This window comes from Cotesia glomerata, linkage group LG5 (genome assembly GCF_020080835.1).
Source record: "Cotesia glomerata isolate CgM1 linkage group LG5, MPM_Cglom_v2.3, whole genome shotgun sequence".
In the NCBI taxonomy this organism is placed as follows: Eukaryota; Metazoa; Arthropoda; class Insecta; order Hymenoptera; family Braconidae; genus Cotesia; species Cotesia glomerata.
Window position 1 is genome coordinate 7237882 of NC_058162.1, and position 19195 is coordinate 7257076.

The window sequence follows — 19195 nt, forward strand, 5'->3', positions numbered from 1 at the left end:
GCCGAAGAAAACGTAATGACAGCATTAAAATTTTTTCAGAACAAAGCCCTGCGGAGGAGAAAAAACAAAAGGAAGAGAAGAAGAGATATTTATTAAGAAAATTAAGTTTTCGACCCACTGTTGAAGAACTCAAAGAAAAGAAGGTAATTAATTTTACTTTTTATATTAAAAAAAATTTTTTTTTTATGTACAATACAACCCATTGTTTTTTATTAACGCTTTGTTCATTTTAATTGCAGATTATTAGGTTCAATGATTACATTGAGGTGACCCAAGCTCACGACTACGACAGGCGGGCCGACAAACCGTGGACACGGTTGACACCAAAAGACAAAGCAGCCATTAGGAAAGAGCTTAACGAATTTAAAACTTCTGAGATGGCTGTTCATGAAGATAGTCGACATCTCACACGGTAATTATTTTTAATTAAGATAGAATTTATGTTTTTTGTTATTTATGTCGCTAACTTATCGGATTAAAATGTGAATTATTTTTGTAGTTAAGTTGTGAGGTTATAAATTATTACATAATCTATTGAACAGAAAATATTTTTGTCAATTAAGTTAAAATTTATGGCTTGTTTAAAATTAAATGAAAGAGTAGAGGTTGATATTTAATGGATCAAGTAATTTAATTTTTTAGATTTAGAATCTATTTTTAAAATCTATTTAATAATCTATATTATTGAGAGAATAAAAAAAATTTTGTGTCCAGAATAGTCATATGATAAAATCGGTTTTTTTAGTGAAATTTAGTGTCATTGCATAAGTCTTGACTTGAATTTGTGCCTTTTCAAGGTTTCATATCATTCTCACCGATAGTCAATTTATTATGATAAGTATTTAGGCTGCATTCGAAAATACTCTATCTCTAGATACATAATTAAGAAATGACCTTGTATCTTGTGAACTATTGACATTTTTAAAGATATAAGCTCATCCCGATGTTACACTCATTAAGAGCTTTCATTTAAGTACCCACATCAATTTTTCATATATATATATATATATATATATATATATATATATATATATATATATATATATATATATATATATATATATATATATATATGTATACATGAAAAATATATCCAAAATTCATGTGGGTACTCAAATGAAAGCTCTTGATGAGTGTAACATTGGGATGAGCTTATTATACCTTTAAAAATATTAATAATTAAAAAATTACCTTGTATCTTGTGAACTATTGACATTTTTAAAGATATAAACTCACCCCGACATTATACTCATCGAGACCTTTCATTTGAGTACCCACATCAATTTTTCATATATTTCACATATTTATATATATGAATATATGGAAAATATATCAAAATGCATGTGGGTACTCAAACGAAAGCTCTTGATGAGTGTAACATCGGGATGAGCTTATATCTTTAAAAACGTCAATATTTAAGAAATGACCTTGTGTCTTGTGAATTATTGACATTTTAAAGATATAAACTCACCCCGACATTACACTCATCGAGACCCTTTATTTGAGTACCCACATCAATTTTTCATATATTTATATATATTATATATATGTATATATGAAAAATATATCAAAATGCATGTGGGTACTCAAATGAAAGCTCTTGATGAGTGTAACATTGGGATGAGTTTATATCTTTAAAAACGTTGATATTTAAGAAAGTACAGTGCAATTTAACAAAAGTCATTATTTAATAAAGTACACAGTAAAAAATTTTTCGTCAAATTTAACATAAAAATTTGTGTTGATGACTTCACTAAAATGTTAAATTCTACACAAACATTTTTACACCTTACACAATGACGAAAAATTTTTGACTGTGTAAAATTTTATCTATTTATAATTCACAAGTCAGGGCAGTCACGTAGTGACTGCAGGGTTGCTATTTCTTAATTAATATTTAATCGTGAAAGTTATCTATAGTTTTTAAGGTTGCAATTGTAGTCTATTAAACAAAAAATTTGTATGATACTAAAATTAGCTGACATTTAATCATTTTTAAATTTTCATAACAAATCATTTATGATAAAAATGTATCATTTTGTTTTCTAAATAAATTTTTTTATACTTTAATTTTTATAAAAACGTAAAAAAATATTGGGGTTTTTTTTTTTTTTTAATTAAGTTTATATCGTTGTTTTATATAAAACTTAGATAACAATCGATTTAATAATATTTGAATGAGTCAGAAATATTTAATTTTAAAAATTTATAATTTATTTATAAATTCTTTATTTACTGACGAATTTTTAATCATAAATTGTACTCATAATTATTTATAGTAATTAAAAATATTTATTTTTACAGATTCCACAGACCATGACAATCGCAATGTGTAGAGGTGCTAGAGTGTAGTGCGGTAAACCTTAACGCGTTGTGGTATCGTGATTGTGCGAAAAAACTTCGCGGCTAATCTAGACGATAATTATAAAGAAGAAAAAAAAATGAAAACAAATAAAATTCTATTTAATCAGGATTTTCGACATTGTTACCGAAGAGATGTTGAATGTTACTCACATAATATAAAACGTCTCTTGCTTACTGTGTCTAAAGAAGAAGATTGTGATAGGATGATCGGCAACCTTGCTGTGTCTGAAGCTGCTAATCATCCGACAATTATTTTCAAGGCTCGTTTACACACGTCCTCTCGACTAGTCGTCAATGAAGCATCCATCTTAATATTTACTTCGCTTAAAAAATAATATTAAATAATATGCAATTTAATTATCCTAGCCATCTTTTCTTCATTCCAATGTCGTCGCGACACCATTAATTATTTATCTTAAACTTTGATAATTAGTTCAATTTTATTAACTACAAGCTCAGATCATTTTGAAACCTAAATTTAATCAGGTTTATTTATTTTTATTAATATTTAAATAAAATAATAGTCGAGTCCGCGTGTAAGTGAAATAAATTTTTTAATAATCAAGTTAGCTTAATTGTGTTACCCGATTTTTTTATTATTATATTTTTAATTAATGTCATTTTCATTTTATATTAACATTAATAATTAATAATTAATGAAATTATAAAAGTATTTAAATTGAAACAATCAAAATGTATTAAATTTTATTAATTTTATTTTAATACATCTTTTTTAATATTTTATTAGATGAAAAAATTTTACAATAATTATGTTTAATTAATTCATTTTTAAACTCGATACTCGACAATATACTCAGGCATCGATAAATTTATTAATCAATCAATTACTACTATTATTATTATTATTATTATTATTACTATTATTTATTAATAACAATTTGTATTATTATTTATGTAAGATTATGTAATAATTGTAATTATTATTTTTTATCTCATCGGGTAACACTGTAACCTGCAGCTATCTTGAAAAATGAAAACGTAAGATAATTATTAAGTAATTATTACGAAATAATAAAATGAACAAAATAAATCGATGCATTGTGCAATGAAAAATTTGTACAGTATCAGTTATTAATAAGTTTATTATTATTAATTAATTATAATTATTAATGTCTTTAATTGTTATTATTAACTATAACTATTAAAATAATTGAAACATTATTTTTAATTATTAAATATTTTTTAATTAAATAATCACAATCATCATTTATTTTTAATACTCATCTCATTAATTAAAAATGATTAACAGATAAATGTAAAAATAATTTAAGTAATAAAATTAAAACTAAACGTTACTCTTTATTTTTAATTTGTAATTTTTCTAAATATTAATTATTAATTGAAAATATAAACAAAAAAAACTAGTAAAGTTGCTTTTGACTATTTCAAGTAAAAACTAGCATGTTATCGTAGTTGTAATTTTTAAAAAGAAACAATAATTAAAAACGGCGTTAACTATTATTGAAATTTAACTAAAAAAAAAAAAAAAATTAAATAAATGAATTTAATAAATTAGCGATTAAAAGTTTTACAAGACTAAATATTTATAAAAGAAAATACAAAAAATAATAAAATGCTTTGTTTGTGCAGCCAACTATATTATACTTAACGATAAATTTTATTGATAATTGCATGTGATCTTTGGACGTGAGCTATAGGTTAACGATCGTCGATTCTATTTAATTAAACAGGATAGTTTTGTGGGAATTTATGAAAAATTAACTGATGAAAAGACACTAGCTCCTTCATTTCAATTAAATGTTTCGGTAGAAAATTATTATAGTCAATGTTATTGTTGCTGTAATTGTTAATTATTATAATTCATATCTTAAGAGTTTGAAATTTTTCGAGGCATATTTATAAGACTAAAAATTTTTTTTTTATTATTGAATATCAAGTCAAGTACATTTTATATAAAATATTGTGTTTGTTAAAATTAAGTGTAATAAGAAAAAGATATACGTAAAATTTCATTGAGTTTAATTATTAATGTATGACATTAAAGCTAGCAGTCACTTGGCCATTTAAAAAAATTTTTTTAACAAATAAATTATGGCAAAAAAAATTATTAAAAAAAAAATGGATTTTAATTTTTAAAAATTTCTTCATGCCAATTTTTTTTTTCTAATTTTTTTTTGCCATAATTTATTTGTTAAAAAAATTCTGAAAATTATAAAATACCTGCTAAATTAATTTTCATTATTAATGTATGTAATAAATAATTTTAAAACTAATTTATTGTTCCGAAATTTGGTTAGGAAAATTCTTCTTTTAGGTTAGATATAATTAACCTATCTTACATTTCTTCTCAAAATTTCACATAAGAATAAGCTTATAAAAATGTTGAATATTGTCAATTGTTATTAAATATTTCTTCATAATTATTTTAACGATTTCTAACAATAAATTAAATTCCCTTCAATAAATAAAAAAAAAAAATAAATAATTAACTGATTATAATAGTTTTCTACTTAATTTGGATAAAATTTCCGCATTGAAGTTAAAAAATTATGTGGTGCCAATACTTAAAAAATTAATTTATTATAAATGATAACAATGATGATAATAATTCTAATTCTAATTCTAATTATTGTATTTATAATTAATGAATTAATTGCATTGTCTTAATGAGCAATAAATAGATTTATTCTGGTAGTTTATTGAAAAAACAATTGTCTCTCGTTCAAATGGTCAAAATATCACGACTACTGTGTAGTTGATTAACTTTGTACGCAATTGCTTCTTTCAGTATAATGATAATAAATAATTATTAATGAATAATAAATAAGAAAAACAAAAAATAAACGAATAAAATAAAATGATCAATTAGCAGTTAAATGAAGCAGTGAGATGAGTATAAAAAAATACGATTATTTGATAATGTAATGAAATGATTAATGACCGAGTTTTTAATTGCGATGAACGTGCAACTTGTGGAGCATTATAAATATATATATAAATATATAAATATAAATATGAATATAAATATAAATAAAAATGTAATAATTATAGCCAATTAATTTTTCTTGTACATATTATAAATAATAAAACATATTTAGATGAAAATTAAAAACTACTAGAATTAAATGCGCAATAATAATTTACGCTAATTATTGATTTTGTTTTATTGTTTTGTTTTATTCATGTAAAATACTCGCTATATATATTGTTTATATGAATAAAATGTAAAATTAGGTTTAATTTTAGTTGGTTATTTTTTTAGGAATTAAATATTTTTTAAAGCTTAATGAAATGTGGTTGAGAATGTGATAATTATTGTTTTAATCAGGTCCAAGGGAATTTATAATTATAATATTCAGATTGATCAGACCACAAACGCAATGTTGACAATTATTTCACACTTTATTCCTACATTTGGTCAGACATCCCGACTTCTTCAGGCAATTTAAAAATATATCCATCAAATAAATAAATTATTTCAATAAACTATGTCAAAAATACAAATTGTCAAACAAGTCTTAAAAGTCGTAAAATAAATTACAGTCGACTCTCGGAAATTTGAAACTCGAGGGTCTTGAGATAAATTTCAAATTGTCAAGAGTTCGAAATAACAAGCGTTATTTATTTAAACAATAAATAATTTTTCAAGGGACCGGAAAAAATTTTTAAATTATTGAAAAATTCAAATTAACGAGTGTCAAATTATCGAGAGTAGACTGTGTTTCAATAAACCATCTCAAATGTAGTTGTATCAGGATTCCGACAGTGTATAGCTGTTCGTAGCTGTTGTTTAATTATTGTATTAATTTATTGTTAATTAATTGGTGTTTTTGCATATATTAATTAGTTAATAGTAATTAACAAAAGAATTTTATAAGTACAAACATCAAATAAATCATATTATTATTAATGAGTATTGGAGTATAAAAGATGTATCAGAAGCATGTCTGTGCTCAACCTGTATCCAGCGAGACCTTTTTATAATAACAACATGTTGATGCTCATGGTATGTTGAGGATTTTGTTATGTATTTATATTATTACAAATTTTTTAAACAAATTTTATGTAATTAAAAGTGTTTAGATTGAATTTTGTAATCTGTTTATGGAATATTGTATTATTTTATATGTATTGTAATGATGAATTTTAAGGGGGGAAGTCCATGTAAAAGCCTCAAAATCGGTCATTTTTTTTTTTAATATTTTTAAAGGTGATAAAATAATTTTATTGATCTTAAACTTTAACACAACCTTATTGAACCTTTTTAGAATACAAAAGTAATTTTTTTTTCTTTCCTTTCAAAATGGCGGCTCAGGATAATTTTTTGTTTGCTGCCTCCGATGCGAGGTCCCAAATTGCTCTATTTATTACTCACTAACCATTGATTTGAAACAAAAAAATTAAAGTGTTTTCTTTTTAGAACATATTAATGGAAAGGATAAACCTTTAAAATTAAAAAAAAAAGTATAAATTTTAATATAAAATAATCCTTTGAAAAAAAAGTCAGAATTTGGGGCTATTTCTTCGACATTTTTGACCTGAAAAAAGTATATTACCAACGCAAAATATCTAGAATTTTAGGTTTATCCTTCCGATAGTAATATAGAGAAAAGCCTCACCAAATTTCAAACAAATCGATCGATAACTTTTTGAGTTACAACACGAGCAGTTTTTAAAAATACAGTTTCGAGATAATCACGTATAAAGTTTTAGTACGCACTACAATACGTAATCCAGCCCGCTCCATTTTATTAGCTATAATTTTTTCAATATTCGAGATTTTATTTTTTCCTCTCATCAGTACACGCTCAACATACTATATTTTCAGATTATCGAAAAAAAATTGATTTTTTGAAAATTTTACATGGACTTCTCCCTTTAAGACTTATTTAACAATTTGTATTTTTGACATGGTTTATTGAAATAATTTATTTATTTGATGTATGTATTTTTAGATCACCCAAAGAAATCAGAATGTTCGACGAAACGCAGCAATAAAATGTGAAATAATTATCAACATTGCGTTTGTGGTCTGATCAATCTGATTATCATAATTAATGTGATAATTATTGTAGAAGTTAGATATTATCAAAATTACTAATTAATTTTTTTGTTTTATTTGTAACTAGGAAAAAGAAATTTTTAGTTTTACTGAAGATAATAATTGATTTTTTAAAATAAAAAAGTTTTCCGAATGAATGAAGGCCGCAAAGATAAAATCGATTTAAATATTCGTTTATGCTAATTTTTTTTTCAGTTCGACTTTGAGTTTGTGTTGACTGAAAACTTCAGAGGATTTTTTTGAATATATTAAATAGAATTAATAAAGGTCGTTTAAAAAAAGTACAAACGAGGTTACTTGGCAAGAGCTCGTTTTTGTTTTGCGCAGTTGGTAATTAAAGCTTTTGCGACTGGTGTATGGTAAAAAAAGTCAGCAACCGCGGAGCTTAAAAATAATAGTAAATTATAACAGTGTTCTCTTATTTTTTTCTTTATAAATCATAAAAGTAATTAATTATTACACCACTATACGTAGATACTGAATAATAGCTTATTAATATATTTAATATGTATTGATGAAAATACTGAATTATATATTGTAGATTAACGTGCAATTCCGGCACGCAAAGTTGGTATTTTGTGTACAAAAAACTAAAAATAAAAACCATGAAGATTAATTAACAAAAAATACATTAAGGAAACTAACGTTGGAAATGAGTTCTAAAATTTTTTATCGCTGAATTTTTTTTTAGAAGTAATTAACCTTTCATGATATTGAATCTAACAGACATCAGACGATTTTTAGGATTTTTTTTTTTGAAAATTAAATGTGAAGAAAACTTTTTAGAAAATTTCACATGTAAAAATAAAAAAAAAACTACAAATGGAATTTTTAAAAAATATTTTCTGAGCAATAATTTTTTTTTTAAATAAAACAAAAAAAATTGTCAGATGTCTGCTGATTTTAGATTCATAATTTCGGTATTTGAGTTCTTGTTTACTTCACAAGAAGTCAAACTAAAATTTATCAAACAAAATTATTTTTAAATAATTAAATACAAATATATAATCGGCGAGTAATATAAAAATCAATTATATCAAATTAATATTAATTAATAATTAAAACTTTTTCTGTATAAAAGTAAAATAAAACTAAAATTATCAGATATCGGTTGATTTTTTTAAATTAATGAATTTGTTGTAAAGAAAATAAAAAAAAAAAATCAGGTGTGGATTTTAATAAAATTTAAGCTTTATTTTTTTGATGATAAATTTATCAAAAAAGAAACTAAGAAATTTCTCGTCTGCTGATTTCAGTATCATAAAATCAAGGTTAATGCGATTGTAGATTAGAAAACAATCTTGCATTGTTTATAGACAAATTAATCCAGTAATTTTGCCAAAATAATTCCAAAATATTTTTGGAACCAATAAAAAAATAAATATGGGACTGCACAAACTTATCAACAATTTGTTATTTTATAACATTACTTGTCAAAATTTTACTTTGTTTCATAAATTCTTGTAATAATTATTTTCAATTCATTTCTTCCCACAAAATAATCAATTACAATAATAATTAATTCGTTTCCAGTCAAACGATAGTATTTTAATAAATGTTTTGATTGAATTAAAAATCAAATTAATGTGTTCTTCGATAATTATTATAATTATAATCTAATAATCATTTATTAAAATATTATTGTTAATTAAAAGTGATTGATTTAGAGAAGAAAAAATAAAACAATCATTGAATTGTTTTGAGCGTCCCGAATTATAAAAAATTATTTTTAAAAAATGGTAATAACATTGTATTATATTAATATCATAATAATGATAACAAAAAATAATAATAATAATTATAATTATAAGTGATTAATTAAATAATAAATATAAATGATAAAAAGAAAATACTTTTGTTTGTAACAATGAAATGTATATAAAATTGTATCGTAACTTAAAATATGCACTCTTCGTAATTATAAAATATTATAGAAAAGATTCTTCTTCGATCTATTTGTAATTGATAAATGGATAATAATCTAAAGCGATCGAGTTTATTGAAGAAAATAAAAGTGAAATGATTGTGGAGATTTAATAAATAACAATAATATTATTGAGTTTTCTTCTTTTCACTGACGTCGAATCTAATTATTTGGATAATTCCGTAGATGTCATTGAAATATAAATATCCGTTTAATTTTTTTAAATTGTTATTATTAATTATTAGTTTTACGCACTATCGACTACTACAGTTAGTTATTAATTTTATTTATGATATTAATAACAAATGAAGCAACCACTGTAACAAACAAACACTGTTAACTATTCTTAAAGAAAATTAAAACTTTTGTAAACTGAAATTTTTGTGTCTTAGTCATTTTATTTAGTAACGTAGTTATCCAAAAAAAATTACATGTTTTTATGATAATACTAATGATAAGTGAATTTATATTAGAGTAAAATTTGATTATTTATTAAAAGACTATGTTGTTAGTATCGTTCATGTTTATTTAAATCGGAAGAAATGTCAGGAACTTGGACATAGGATAATGTTAGATTTTAAAAATTCTTATGACGTTTCGTTGGTTTATCTCTTCACAAATTTATATTTCTTTATAATTTCATAAAGTACCTAAGTAAAAAAAAACTATTTATGATCCTTTATTAAAAAGTTGATGTAACGTTTTCATTGTTGTTGCTTTTCGTTGCTATGGTAATCATATTGACAATGGTTATCATAGCAACGGTTACTATGGCAATGACTAAAATTTGTAAAAATATTAAGTAATTAAACTGTCGATAATAAACATTTTGACAGAAGCGCGCTTGATTTTCTAATATCTTTAATAATGTCAATAATTAAGAAATGACATTGTATTTTGTTAACTGAGGATGTTTTTGAAGATATAAGCTTATTCTGATGTTATACGCATGAAGACCTTTTATTTAAATACTCACACATATTTTTTATATATTTTATAAGGCGTCCACCCCTTTTTTCTCAAGCAATAATTTCTCATGACATAATTTATCCAGTAAAATTTCTCAGGTAAAAAACTTCTCAAATAGAAAATTTATCAAGGAGAAAATTTCTCAAGGACAAAATTTATTATGTCATAATTTATCTTACGTTTAATTTCTTTATAGGCTGTGTATTATTAATTTTAGACGATCATAAATGTTGATATATTATAATGCTATAATGCTAATGCTGTAAGCTTTAAATTTAATGATGAGAAATTTTAGCGATGAGAAATTTTTGCCACGAGAATTTTTAACTGAGAAATTTTTGCATGATAAATATTGCAAGTAATTTATAATAAAATTATAAAATTGTGAGTTACTATATAAATTACAAAAAGCTACATATTATAGTTTTTTATCCACTAATAAATAAAGTAATCGAAAAATATTCAATATTTATGAAAATATAAGAAAATTAAAATTGGAAAAATTGTGAATTCACACCTTAATATGCTTATAAGCAGATTGAGGATAAATTTATATCCTTTTTTTTTATTTTTAATAGACATTATTTCAAATATCAAATTTTTTTCATTTATTATTTTTATTATTTCTTACTAAATTTTATTATATCATTTAGAAGAAATTTAATTTTGTCTCACGCACTTGTCATTCGAAATACAATTACAACACTAATTTTCCATTGTAATTCTAATAGTAGTTATTTAAATAAAGTTATCATTTAAATATCTACTACCGTTCGACTAATAAAATAAACACTTCTATAAAAATATTTTCGAGGTTTATTTTAAATATCAGTCAATTTTTTTTTCTATTTATTTATTATCTTATCTGTACGTATTTTGAGAAAAGAAAGACAATTCTTTTTATTATCACTTTTTCACATTTTAAAGTCACTATGACATAACTTATATTATTTACTCAGCTTAAACAAATAATTCCAAAATTTTAAATCATCTTTTCAAATTGTTGTCAATTTAAAATAATTATTGTTATAACTAAAAGTACTTTAAAGTTAAAATTATTCTATAATAACAAATATTTCAAATTTTTTCAATTTTTGTACCATTAATAACTGGGTTTTTTCTGCGAATCTCTTCAGCAGCCATCTTCTTGTAATCAAAATTGCAAGCATGCATATCGCTGTACCGATGAAGACCGCAAAAAACTCCACCACAGCGACAATCAAACCCGGTTAGACCAATTTTCTTGCGACAGGTAAAGCACCGATTTCTCTTCTTCAATTTTTCTGGCTCCGAAGTCGCAGTTTCAGGTCCTGCAATGTCACTCAAATCTTCTGAACAACTCGCAGCCAATTGAGATAAAGATAAAGATGAAGATGAAGATGACTCGGGATTTGAACTTGTAGCAGCCGGTTTTGGTAAGGAAGATAATTGTTTCTTCACGATGTATTCTTTGTAACAAACAGAACAACGTCCTTCATTAGCTGGTGACCCGAAAAATCCGCACCCGCCCAAACACAACTCTTTAACTGATTCCATTATTTATTTTTTAATTTCTGTACTAAGTAATATGTTAATAAAATAAAAAATACTTTTACTATGACTTCAGAGCTTACCACTGTTTCTACTATTATTCCGGGTTGAAGCTATGAAGTATTCAAGACTGCAAGACCGAGTGACAACAATAATTGACTGGAATGACGAAGTCAAGAGTTTCCACTGGCAAGGGCAGTGACCTCGGAAAATTTTCTGATTAGATAAAATCCGGTTTTCAAGAAAGAGAAAGAGAAGGGGAATGTTTGGAAAATTTTGTAGTTCATCATCAATTTTTAACTTACCGTATCTAATGTTCCGTTACTCGCTAGATGAATAGGTCTAGTCTACTCTATGGACATTTTACGTAAAGAAATTTATATGATGACTTCACAACCCGTACTGAAAAAAAATATATGCCGCATATACGGGGGCAAAAAAGGTATGTGGCGTATATATTTTATATGTGCGACGTATATGTATTTTTGCCAGCATATATATTTTTTCAGTGTGGAAATGACATGAATTTAAAAATTAATTAATCACTGAAGACAAAGATTTTTACATTAAAGATGGAAATAAATTACTCTTGTGATTTCTTCAATAGTAATTAATTGATTATAAGTGTAATTTAATAATTTTTTCAGTAATAATTATTTAATTCAATATTTATTCAAATAAATATTCCAATCACCGTGAAGAATTTTGATAAATATGTTCTAATATTTATTTACTAATAATTTACTGCTCTTTCAATACCCTCACTAAGTGGGACCTTCATTTTTCATCATTTTTATCACTTTTATCATTACCCCTAAAGTTGTTGACTTCAGGTAGTTGTCATAGTACAATATTATCAAAAAATAAGAGATTATACGCACTTCAAAAGTATATGAGCTTATAGCTAAGTAATCCATCATTTTTATGCAAGACTGTGCCCGTGGAGACGCAACCCATAAAATAGTTTCTGTCCGACTCCGTAGATATATATTTTTTTAAAATTGTTGAACTTTAATCCGTTATATATAAATAAGTAGACGGTCAAAAATTTTTTTTTAAACTCACAACAAATACATTAAAAGACTGTCAGTTTTTTCAAAGTTTCTGACAGTTTTTTTTTTTTTTTTTATAACTAAAAAACTGGTACAGAACTACAGAAAGCGTATGCAATCAATGTTAAATATTCAATTTTTAATTGAATTCATCTCGGGTTATAGGTCTAGTCTACTCGACGGACCTTTACGTGAAGAAATTTATTTGATGACTTCACAATGACATGAATTTAAAAACTAATTAATCAATGAAGACAAAAATTTTTACATTAAAGATGGAAATAAATTACTCTTGTGATTTCTTCAATAGTAATAAATTGATTATAAGTGTAATTTAATAATTTTTTCAGTAAAAATTATTTAATTCAATATTTATTCAAATAAATATTCCAATCACCGTGAAGAATTTTGATAAATATGTTCTAATATTTATTTACTAATAATTTACTGCTCTTTCAATACCCTCACTAAGTGGGACCTTCATTTTTCATCATTTTTATCACTTTTATCATTACCCCTAAAGTTGTTGACTTAAGGTAGTTGTCATAGTACAATATTATCAAAAAATAAGAGATTATACGCACTTCAAAAGTATATGAGCTTATAGCTAAGTAATCCATCATTTTTATGCAAGACTGTGCCCGTGGAGACGCAACCCATACAATTGTTTATGTCCGACTCCGTAGATACACTGAAGGATTTATTTGTATCAAAAAATATTTGTTAATAGTTAACGAATCATTTGTTAGAGACCACTTTTTAATATTAAATAAATATTTCTTAGTATTTAAAATGATTTTTTTGCATTTAATAAATCTGATATTCATTTATTAAATATTAATAAATCTTTTTAAATACTAAGAAATATTTTTTAAGGACTAAAAAGTGGTCTCTATTAAATGATTTGTTAAATATTAACAACTATTTTTAACTATAAACAAATCCTTCTATCAATGTATATATTTTTCCAAAAATTGTTGAACTTTAATTCGTTATTTATAAATAATTAGACGGTCAAAAATTTTTTTTTATTTTTTTTTAAACTCACAACAAATACATTGAAAGAGTGTCAGTTTTTTGAAAGTTTCTGACAGTTAGTTTTTTTTTATAACTAAGAAACTGGTACAGAACTGCAGAGAGCGTATGCAATCAATGTTAAGGGAGTATTCTACTGTAGAGGCATGAATTTCGCCCGGTTTTAGAAGCGCTGTACGAAGGAAACAAAAAATATTTTTATGATCAATTTTTTTATCATTTGTTTATTGATGTTTTATTATTACATAAAAAAATTATTAAAAAAAAAAAATTAAAGATTTTGTTAGAATTCGTATTATGGTAAATATTGTATTTGTAACAATTGTTATATTATGTTGTTGGTTATTAACATGTGAAATTTTCAGATGCCTGAGGAAGGTCAAATAAATGACCGAAACGTCGCAGAAATAATAATGTAATTTGTTATTATGATCCTATCTTGTCCACATTCCTCAGATAAAAAATTTATTTATGATAACTATGGACGATAATATTAACCATAAAAAAATTAAAATTGACAAAGTTATGAGCAGTCAAAGTGGGGGGTCAAAAAAAAGAGGGTGTCCTGGCGTGCATTATTCCAACCCTCCTGGTGATCTGAAACATAAAAAACAGACGGATTCTTAATTATTATAGATGCTGCTATCGTATAACTCTTGGATAAGTTAAAAAAAAAATTTTTTTTTTCATATTTTTTTAACAATTCCGAATTTTTTAAAAATACTAAATGAGAAGTTATAGTTTTGGGCAGGGTTCACGAGATGAAGCGACGTATAGAGAACATCCTCTTCAAATTTGAAGTAAATCAGTTCATTAGAACTCGAGATATCCTTACCGCCAGCTCGAAAAAAGTAGTTCCGAGAAAAACGCGTTCAAAGTTTTGAGACAAGTTTTCGACAATTTTACTTGTAGAATGGTACAGAATACTTACATATTTTTAATCGACGATTCCTGCTCCATATAAGAATTCTTCCTCTACTTCAAAATGCTCATTCTCCGATGTTCTCTTGTAAAGACGTGCAGTTCTACCCTCCTTTGACGCCTCTGAAGTCCGGAGTTCCGAGCGCTCGATACGCGCTTCGTCCCGTCTCGCTGCAAAAGCATTAGCTTCTGGGCCAATCGTGATTCCCATAACATCTAAGATTTTTAATATAGGTATAAAACCTTCATTAAAAATACAAACTGCGAAGAAAGTGGCAATTTCAATTGTCTTCGGTCCAGCGTGAATGGGCTTCGGAGCAAAAGTCCAAATTAACGAATTCAAAGATTCGTTATTATTTTGGGTTTCAGAACCCAAACATCGTTCCAATAAAGAATCAGCTGATAAACTTTCATAAATTGGTTTTTATTACTTCTAAAACTTTGTCATGTAGAGGAGGATTTTTGTGGTCAAATTCGTCAATAGTGCCGTCTTCTATCGCCTTCTAATACTTGCACCAACTAGATGAACAATTCATGTGCTGAGGATTTTCGTTAGTTGAAATTTTATGAAAGTAGGTTGCCTACACATCTCTCTTCATGTCTTCAACAGAATCTGGGTTTCGACGAATTGCCAAACCATAATATAAAGACAATTCATTGATAAGCTTATCAGTGAGTTTACCAGCGCCTTTGCCACCAATACCTTTATTATCTTTTTTTGCTTTACGTAACCGTGAACCCATGCGTTTTTGAACATGCCCAACACACTCCTTTTTTTCTACTACCGGGTTATCATTGTAGGGGTTAATATCAAGAATGCCCTTGAAAGTTTTTGAGTCACCATCTCCGATATATCGGATATATTTGGCATTATGCTTGGTTTCCGACCTCCCAAACATTTCAACAGCGGTCGGACCGGAACCGATGCCACGTCACTAAAACGGCTATAACTCATGAAATAATAGGAATTTTGAAAAATCCTTTTAATGACATATTTTTGAATGTCTAAATTTTGAAAATATGAAAAAAAAATTTCGATTTTTTCAAAATTCTACAGTAGAATACTCCCTTAAATATCCAATTTTTAATTGAATTTATCTCGGGTTATAGGTGGTCAATCGACTTCAAATTTGTAGGGTAATTGTATTATCATGTCCTTAATAAGTATACAAAAAATTAGAATTTTCTGACGGTATGCACAGTAAAAAAATTTTCGTAAAATTTAACATAAAATTTTGTGTAGATGATTTTTTTACACAAAATTTATGTCAATTCTACACATACTGTTTATATTGATAAAATCAACATAATTCTGTGTTAAAAGTAACACAAAAATATGTTAAGTCTTTCATCGGCTGATTCTCGGATTTCTACACACTTAAATGTTATCCATAACACAAATAAAGTGTTGATTTTAACATTTTCTTTGTGTTACTCAGATCAGCTGTGAAATTTGTGAGTTTTATTAATAATTTAAATATATATTCAAATAGATTTTAATTTCTGAATAAAAAATAAATTGTTTCCCATAAATACAAAGTTAAAGAACTCAATAAAGAATTCAAAATTTTTAAATAGTGATTAATTAATTTTAATCAATAGTTGCTACTTTACTACAAGTCAGTGGCAATAGATGATTATAGGATTAATGATGTATTAATTTCTAATTATTAATTATTAATAAACTCGTTAATTATATATTAATGGAAAATAATTTTTTTTCACGCTGCATTTAAGTATTTCACGTAATGACACAAATCAAAATCCACCAAATTAAAATGACGTTGAGGCTATCACATTCACATGTCTAAATATCTTGTGTGGCATACGTGACTATGCTTGTACTCCCGAGATCCCGCGCAAAATAAAGCGGAGCGGCGTCATAATTTAACATATCTTTGTGTAAATTCAACATATTATTTGTGTTACTATAGAAAACATCAACACAGCCTTTATATTGAATTGACATTTAAAAAGTGTTATTTATACTACTAATCGAATGGGAGTATTCTTTAACATAAATTTTGTGTTGGTTGGCCAGTAACATTAAAAAAGTGTAGTTTTACTTTGAATTAACACTTGAGTGTGTTAAGAAATGGATGGATTGATCAATACAAACAGTTTGTGTAGAATTAACATAAATTTTATGTAAAAAAATCATCTACACAAAATTTTATGTTAAATTTTACGAAAATTTTTTTACTGTGTGCCTTAACCACGATAACTACCTTAAACTCTTCTTTATTACATTGTACTATCTGTCTCTGTTTCAATAATTTTTTTTTTCTAGTTGATAAATTAGCAAAATGGATGTACGTAATTATTTACAAAATTTAATCCACTTTTATTTTCATTTTTTACAATATTAAGACTACAATTCTGAGTTTTAGATAACAAAAAGATAAATTATTGATAAAAACAAATGAATAAGCTGAAAGAGCTAAAAGTATTTTTTAGTTATCAATAAAAATCTCTAAAGTAAGATGATCTGTGATAGGTGTTACTCTAAACTTTTTAAAGATTCTCATACTATTGTATTATTATTTTAAAATATAAAAATTTTTAAATCTGATTTTGTTTTTTGTGTACTTTAATTAAACTTATTTATTACTTAAATTTATAATTGTATCGGCAGTATTTACATTTTTTACACACTTTTAATCAACACTCATAATATACATCAAAAATTTCTTTAACATTAAATTGTATAAAAAATATTAGTCGTTAATAATTAAGTTATTTTATATTTTTTCTTTCTTAATATTACAATTTTTTAATCACAAAAATCCTTCTTAAGGGAGTATTCTACTGTAGAATTTTGAAAAAATCGAAATTTTTTTTTTTCATATTTTCAAAGTTTAGATATTCAAAAATATGTCATTAAAAGGATTTTTCAAAATTCCTATTATTTCATGAGCTATAGCCGTTTTAGTGACGTGGCATCGGTTCCGGTCCGACCGCTGTTGAAATGTTTGGGAGGTCGGAAACCAAGCATAATACCAAATATATCCGATATATCGGAGATGGTGACTCAAAAACTTTCAAGGGCATTCTTGATATTAACCCCTACAATGATAACCCGGTAGTAGAAAAAAAGGAGTGTGTTGGGCATGTTCAAAAACGCATGGGTTCACGGTTACGTAAAGCAAAAAAAGATAATAAAGGTATTGGTGGCAAAGGCGCTGCTAAACTCACTGATAAGCTTATCAATGAATTGTCTTTATATTATGGTTTGGCAATTCGTCGAAATCCAGATTCTGTTGAAGACATGAAGAGAGATGTGTAGGCAACCTACTTTCATAAAATTTCAACTAACGAAAATCCTCAGCACATGAATTGTTCATCTAGTTGGTGCAAGTATCAGAAGGCGATAGAAGACGGCACTATTGACGAATTTGACCACAAAAATCCTCCTCTACATGACAAAGTTTTAGAAGTAATAAAACCAATTTATGAAAGTTTATCAGCTGATTTATTGGAATGATGTTTGGGTTCTGAAACCCAAAATAATAACAAATCTTTGAATTCGTTAATTTGGACTTTTGCTCCGAAGCACATTCACGCTGGACCGAAGACAATTGAAATTGCCACTTTCTTCGCAGTTTGTATTTTTAATGAAGGTTTTATACCTATATTAAAAATCTTAGATGTTATGGGAATCACGATTGGCCCAGAAGCTAATGCTTTTGCAGCGAGACGGGACGAAGCGCGTATCGAGCGCTCGGAACTCCGGACTTCAGAGGCGTCAAAGGAGGGTAGAACTGCACGTCTTCACAAGAGAACATCGGAGAATGAGCATTTTGAAGTAGAGGAAGGATTCTTATGTGGAGCAGGAATCGCCGATTAAAAATATGTAAGTATTCTGTACCATTCTACAAGTAAAATTGTCGAAAACTTGTCTCAAAAGTTTGAACGCGTTTTTCTCGGAACTACTTTTTTCGAGCTGGCGGTAAGGATATCTCGAGTTCTAATGAACTGATTTACTTCAAATTTGAAGAGGATGTTCTCTATACGTCGCTTCATCTCGTGAACCCTGCCCAAAACTATAACTTCTCATTTGGTATTTTTAAAAAATTCGGAATTGTTAAAAAAATATGAAAAAAAAAAATTTTTTTTTCAAACTGCCGCCATTTAAAAAAAAATTTTTTTTTTAAATTATCCAAGAGTTATACGATAGCGGCATCTATAATAATTAAAAATCCGTCTGTTTTTTATGTTTCAGATCACCAGAAGGGTTGAAATAATGCACGCCAGGACACCCTCTTTTTTTTGACCCCCCCTTTGACTGCTCATAACTTTGTCAATTTTAATTTTTTTTTTTTAATAATTTTTTTATGTAATAATAAAACATCAATA

General features: G+C 25.9%; 2 protein-coding genes and 1 long non-coding RNA gene across 11 annotated transcripts in view; 2 read left to right on the forward strand and 1 right to left on the reverse strand.

Annotated features, from left to right (window-relative positions):
* LOC123265418 (phosphatase and actin regulator 2) overlaps positions 1 to 3460 on the forward strand; it is a 169516-nt gene extending 166056 nt beyond the window's left edge. For all 9 annotated transcript variants that reach the window (XM_044729149.1, XM_044729150.1, XM_044729152.1 and 6 more), the window contains 3 exons: positions 40 to 143; positions 240 to 412; positions 2305 to 3460. In XM_044729149.1, the coding sequence (XP_044585084.1) occupies positions 40 to 143; positions 240 to 412; positions 2305 to 2320 (293 nt within the window). In that variant the 3' untranslated portion in view covers positions 2321 to 3460. The remainder of the gene's footprint in view (positions 1 to 39; positions 144 to 239; positions 413 to 2304) is intronic.
* A 7906-nt stretch (positions 3461 to 11366) lies between these two features.
* Positions 11367 to 11903, reverse strand: LOC123264944 (AN1-type zinc finger protein 6-like). Its single transcript, XM_044728476.1, has one exon. The coding sequence runs from the start codon at positions 11835 to 11837 to the stop codon at positions 11379 to 11381; it is 459 nt and encodes a 152-aa protein (XP_044584411.1). The 5' UTR covers positions 11838 to 11903; the 3' UTR covers positions 11367 to 11378.
* A 53-nt stretch (positions 11904 to 11956) lies between these two features.
* LOC123264945 lies at positions 11957 to 13090 on the forward strand. The gene is made up of 2 exons (XR_006509456.1): positions 11957 to 12171; positions 13049 to 13090. It is a non-coding gene; the product is annotated as an uncharacterized LOC123264945 (long non-coding RNA).
* The last annotated feature ends 6105 nt before the right edge of the window (positions 13091 to 19195 follow it).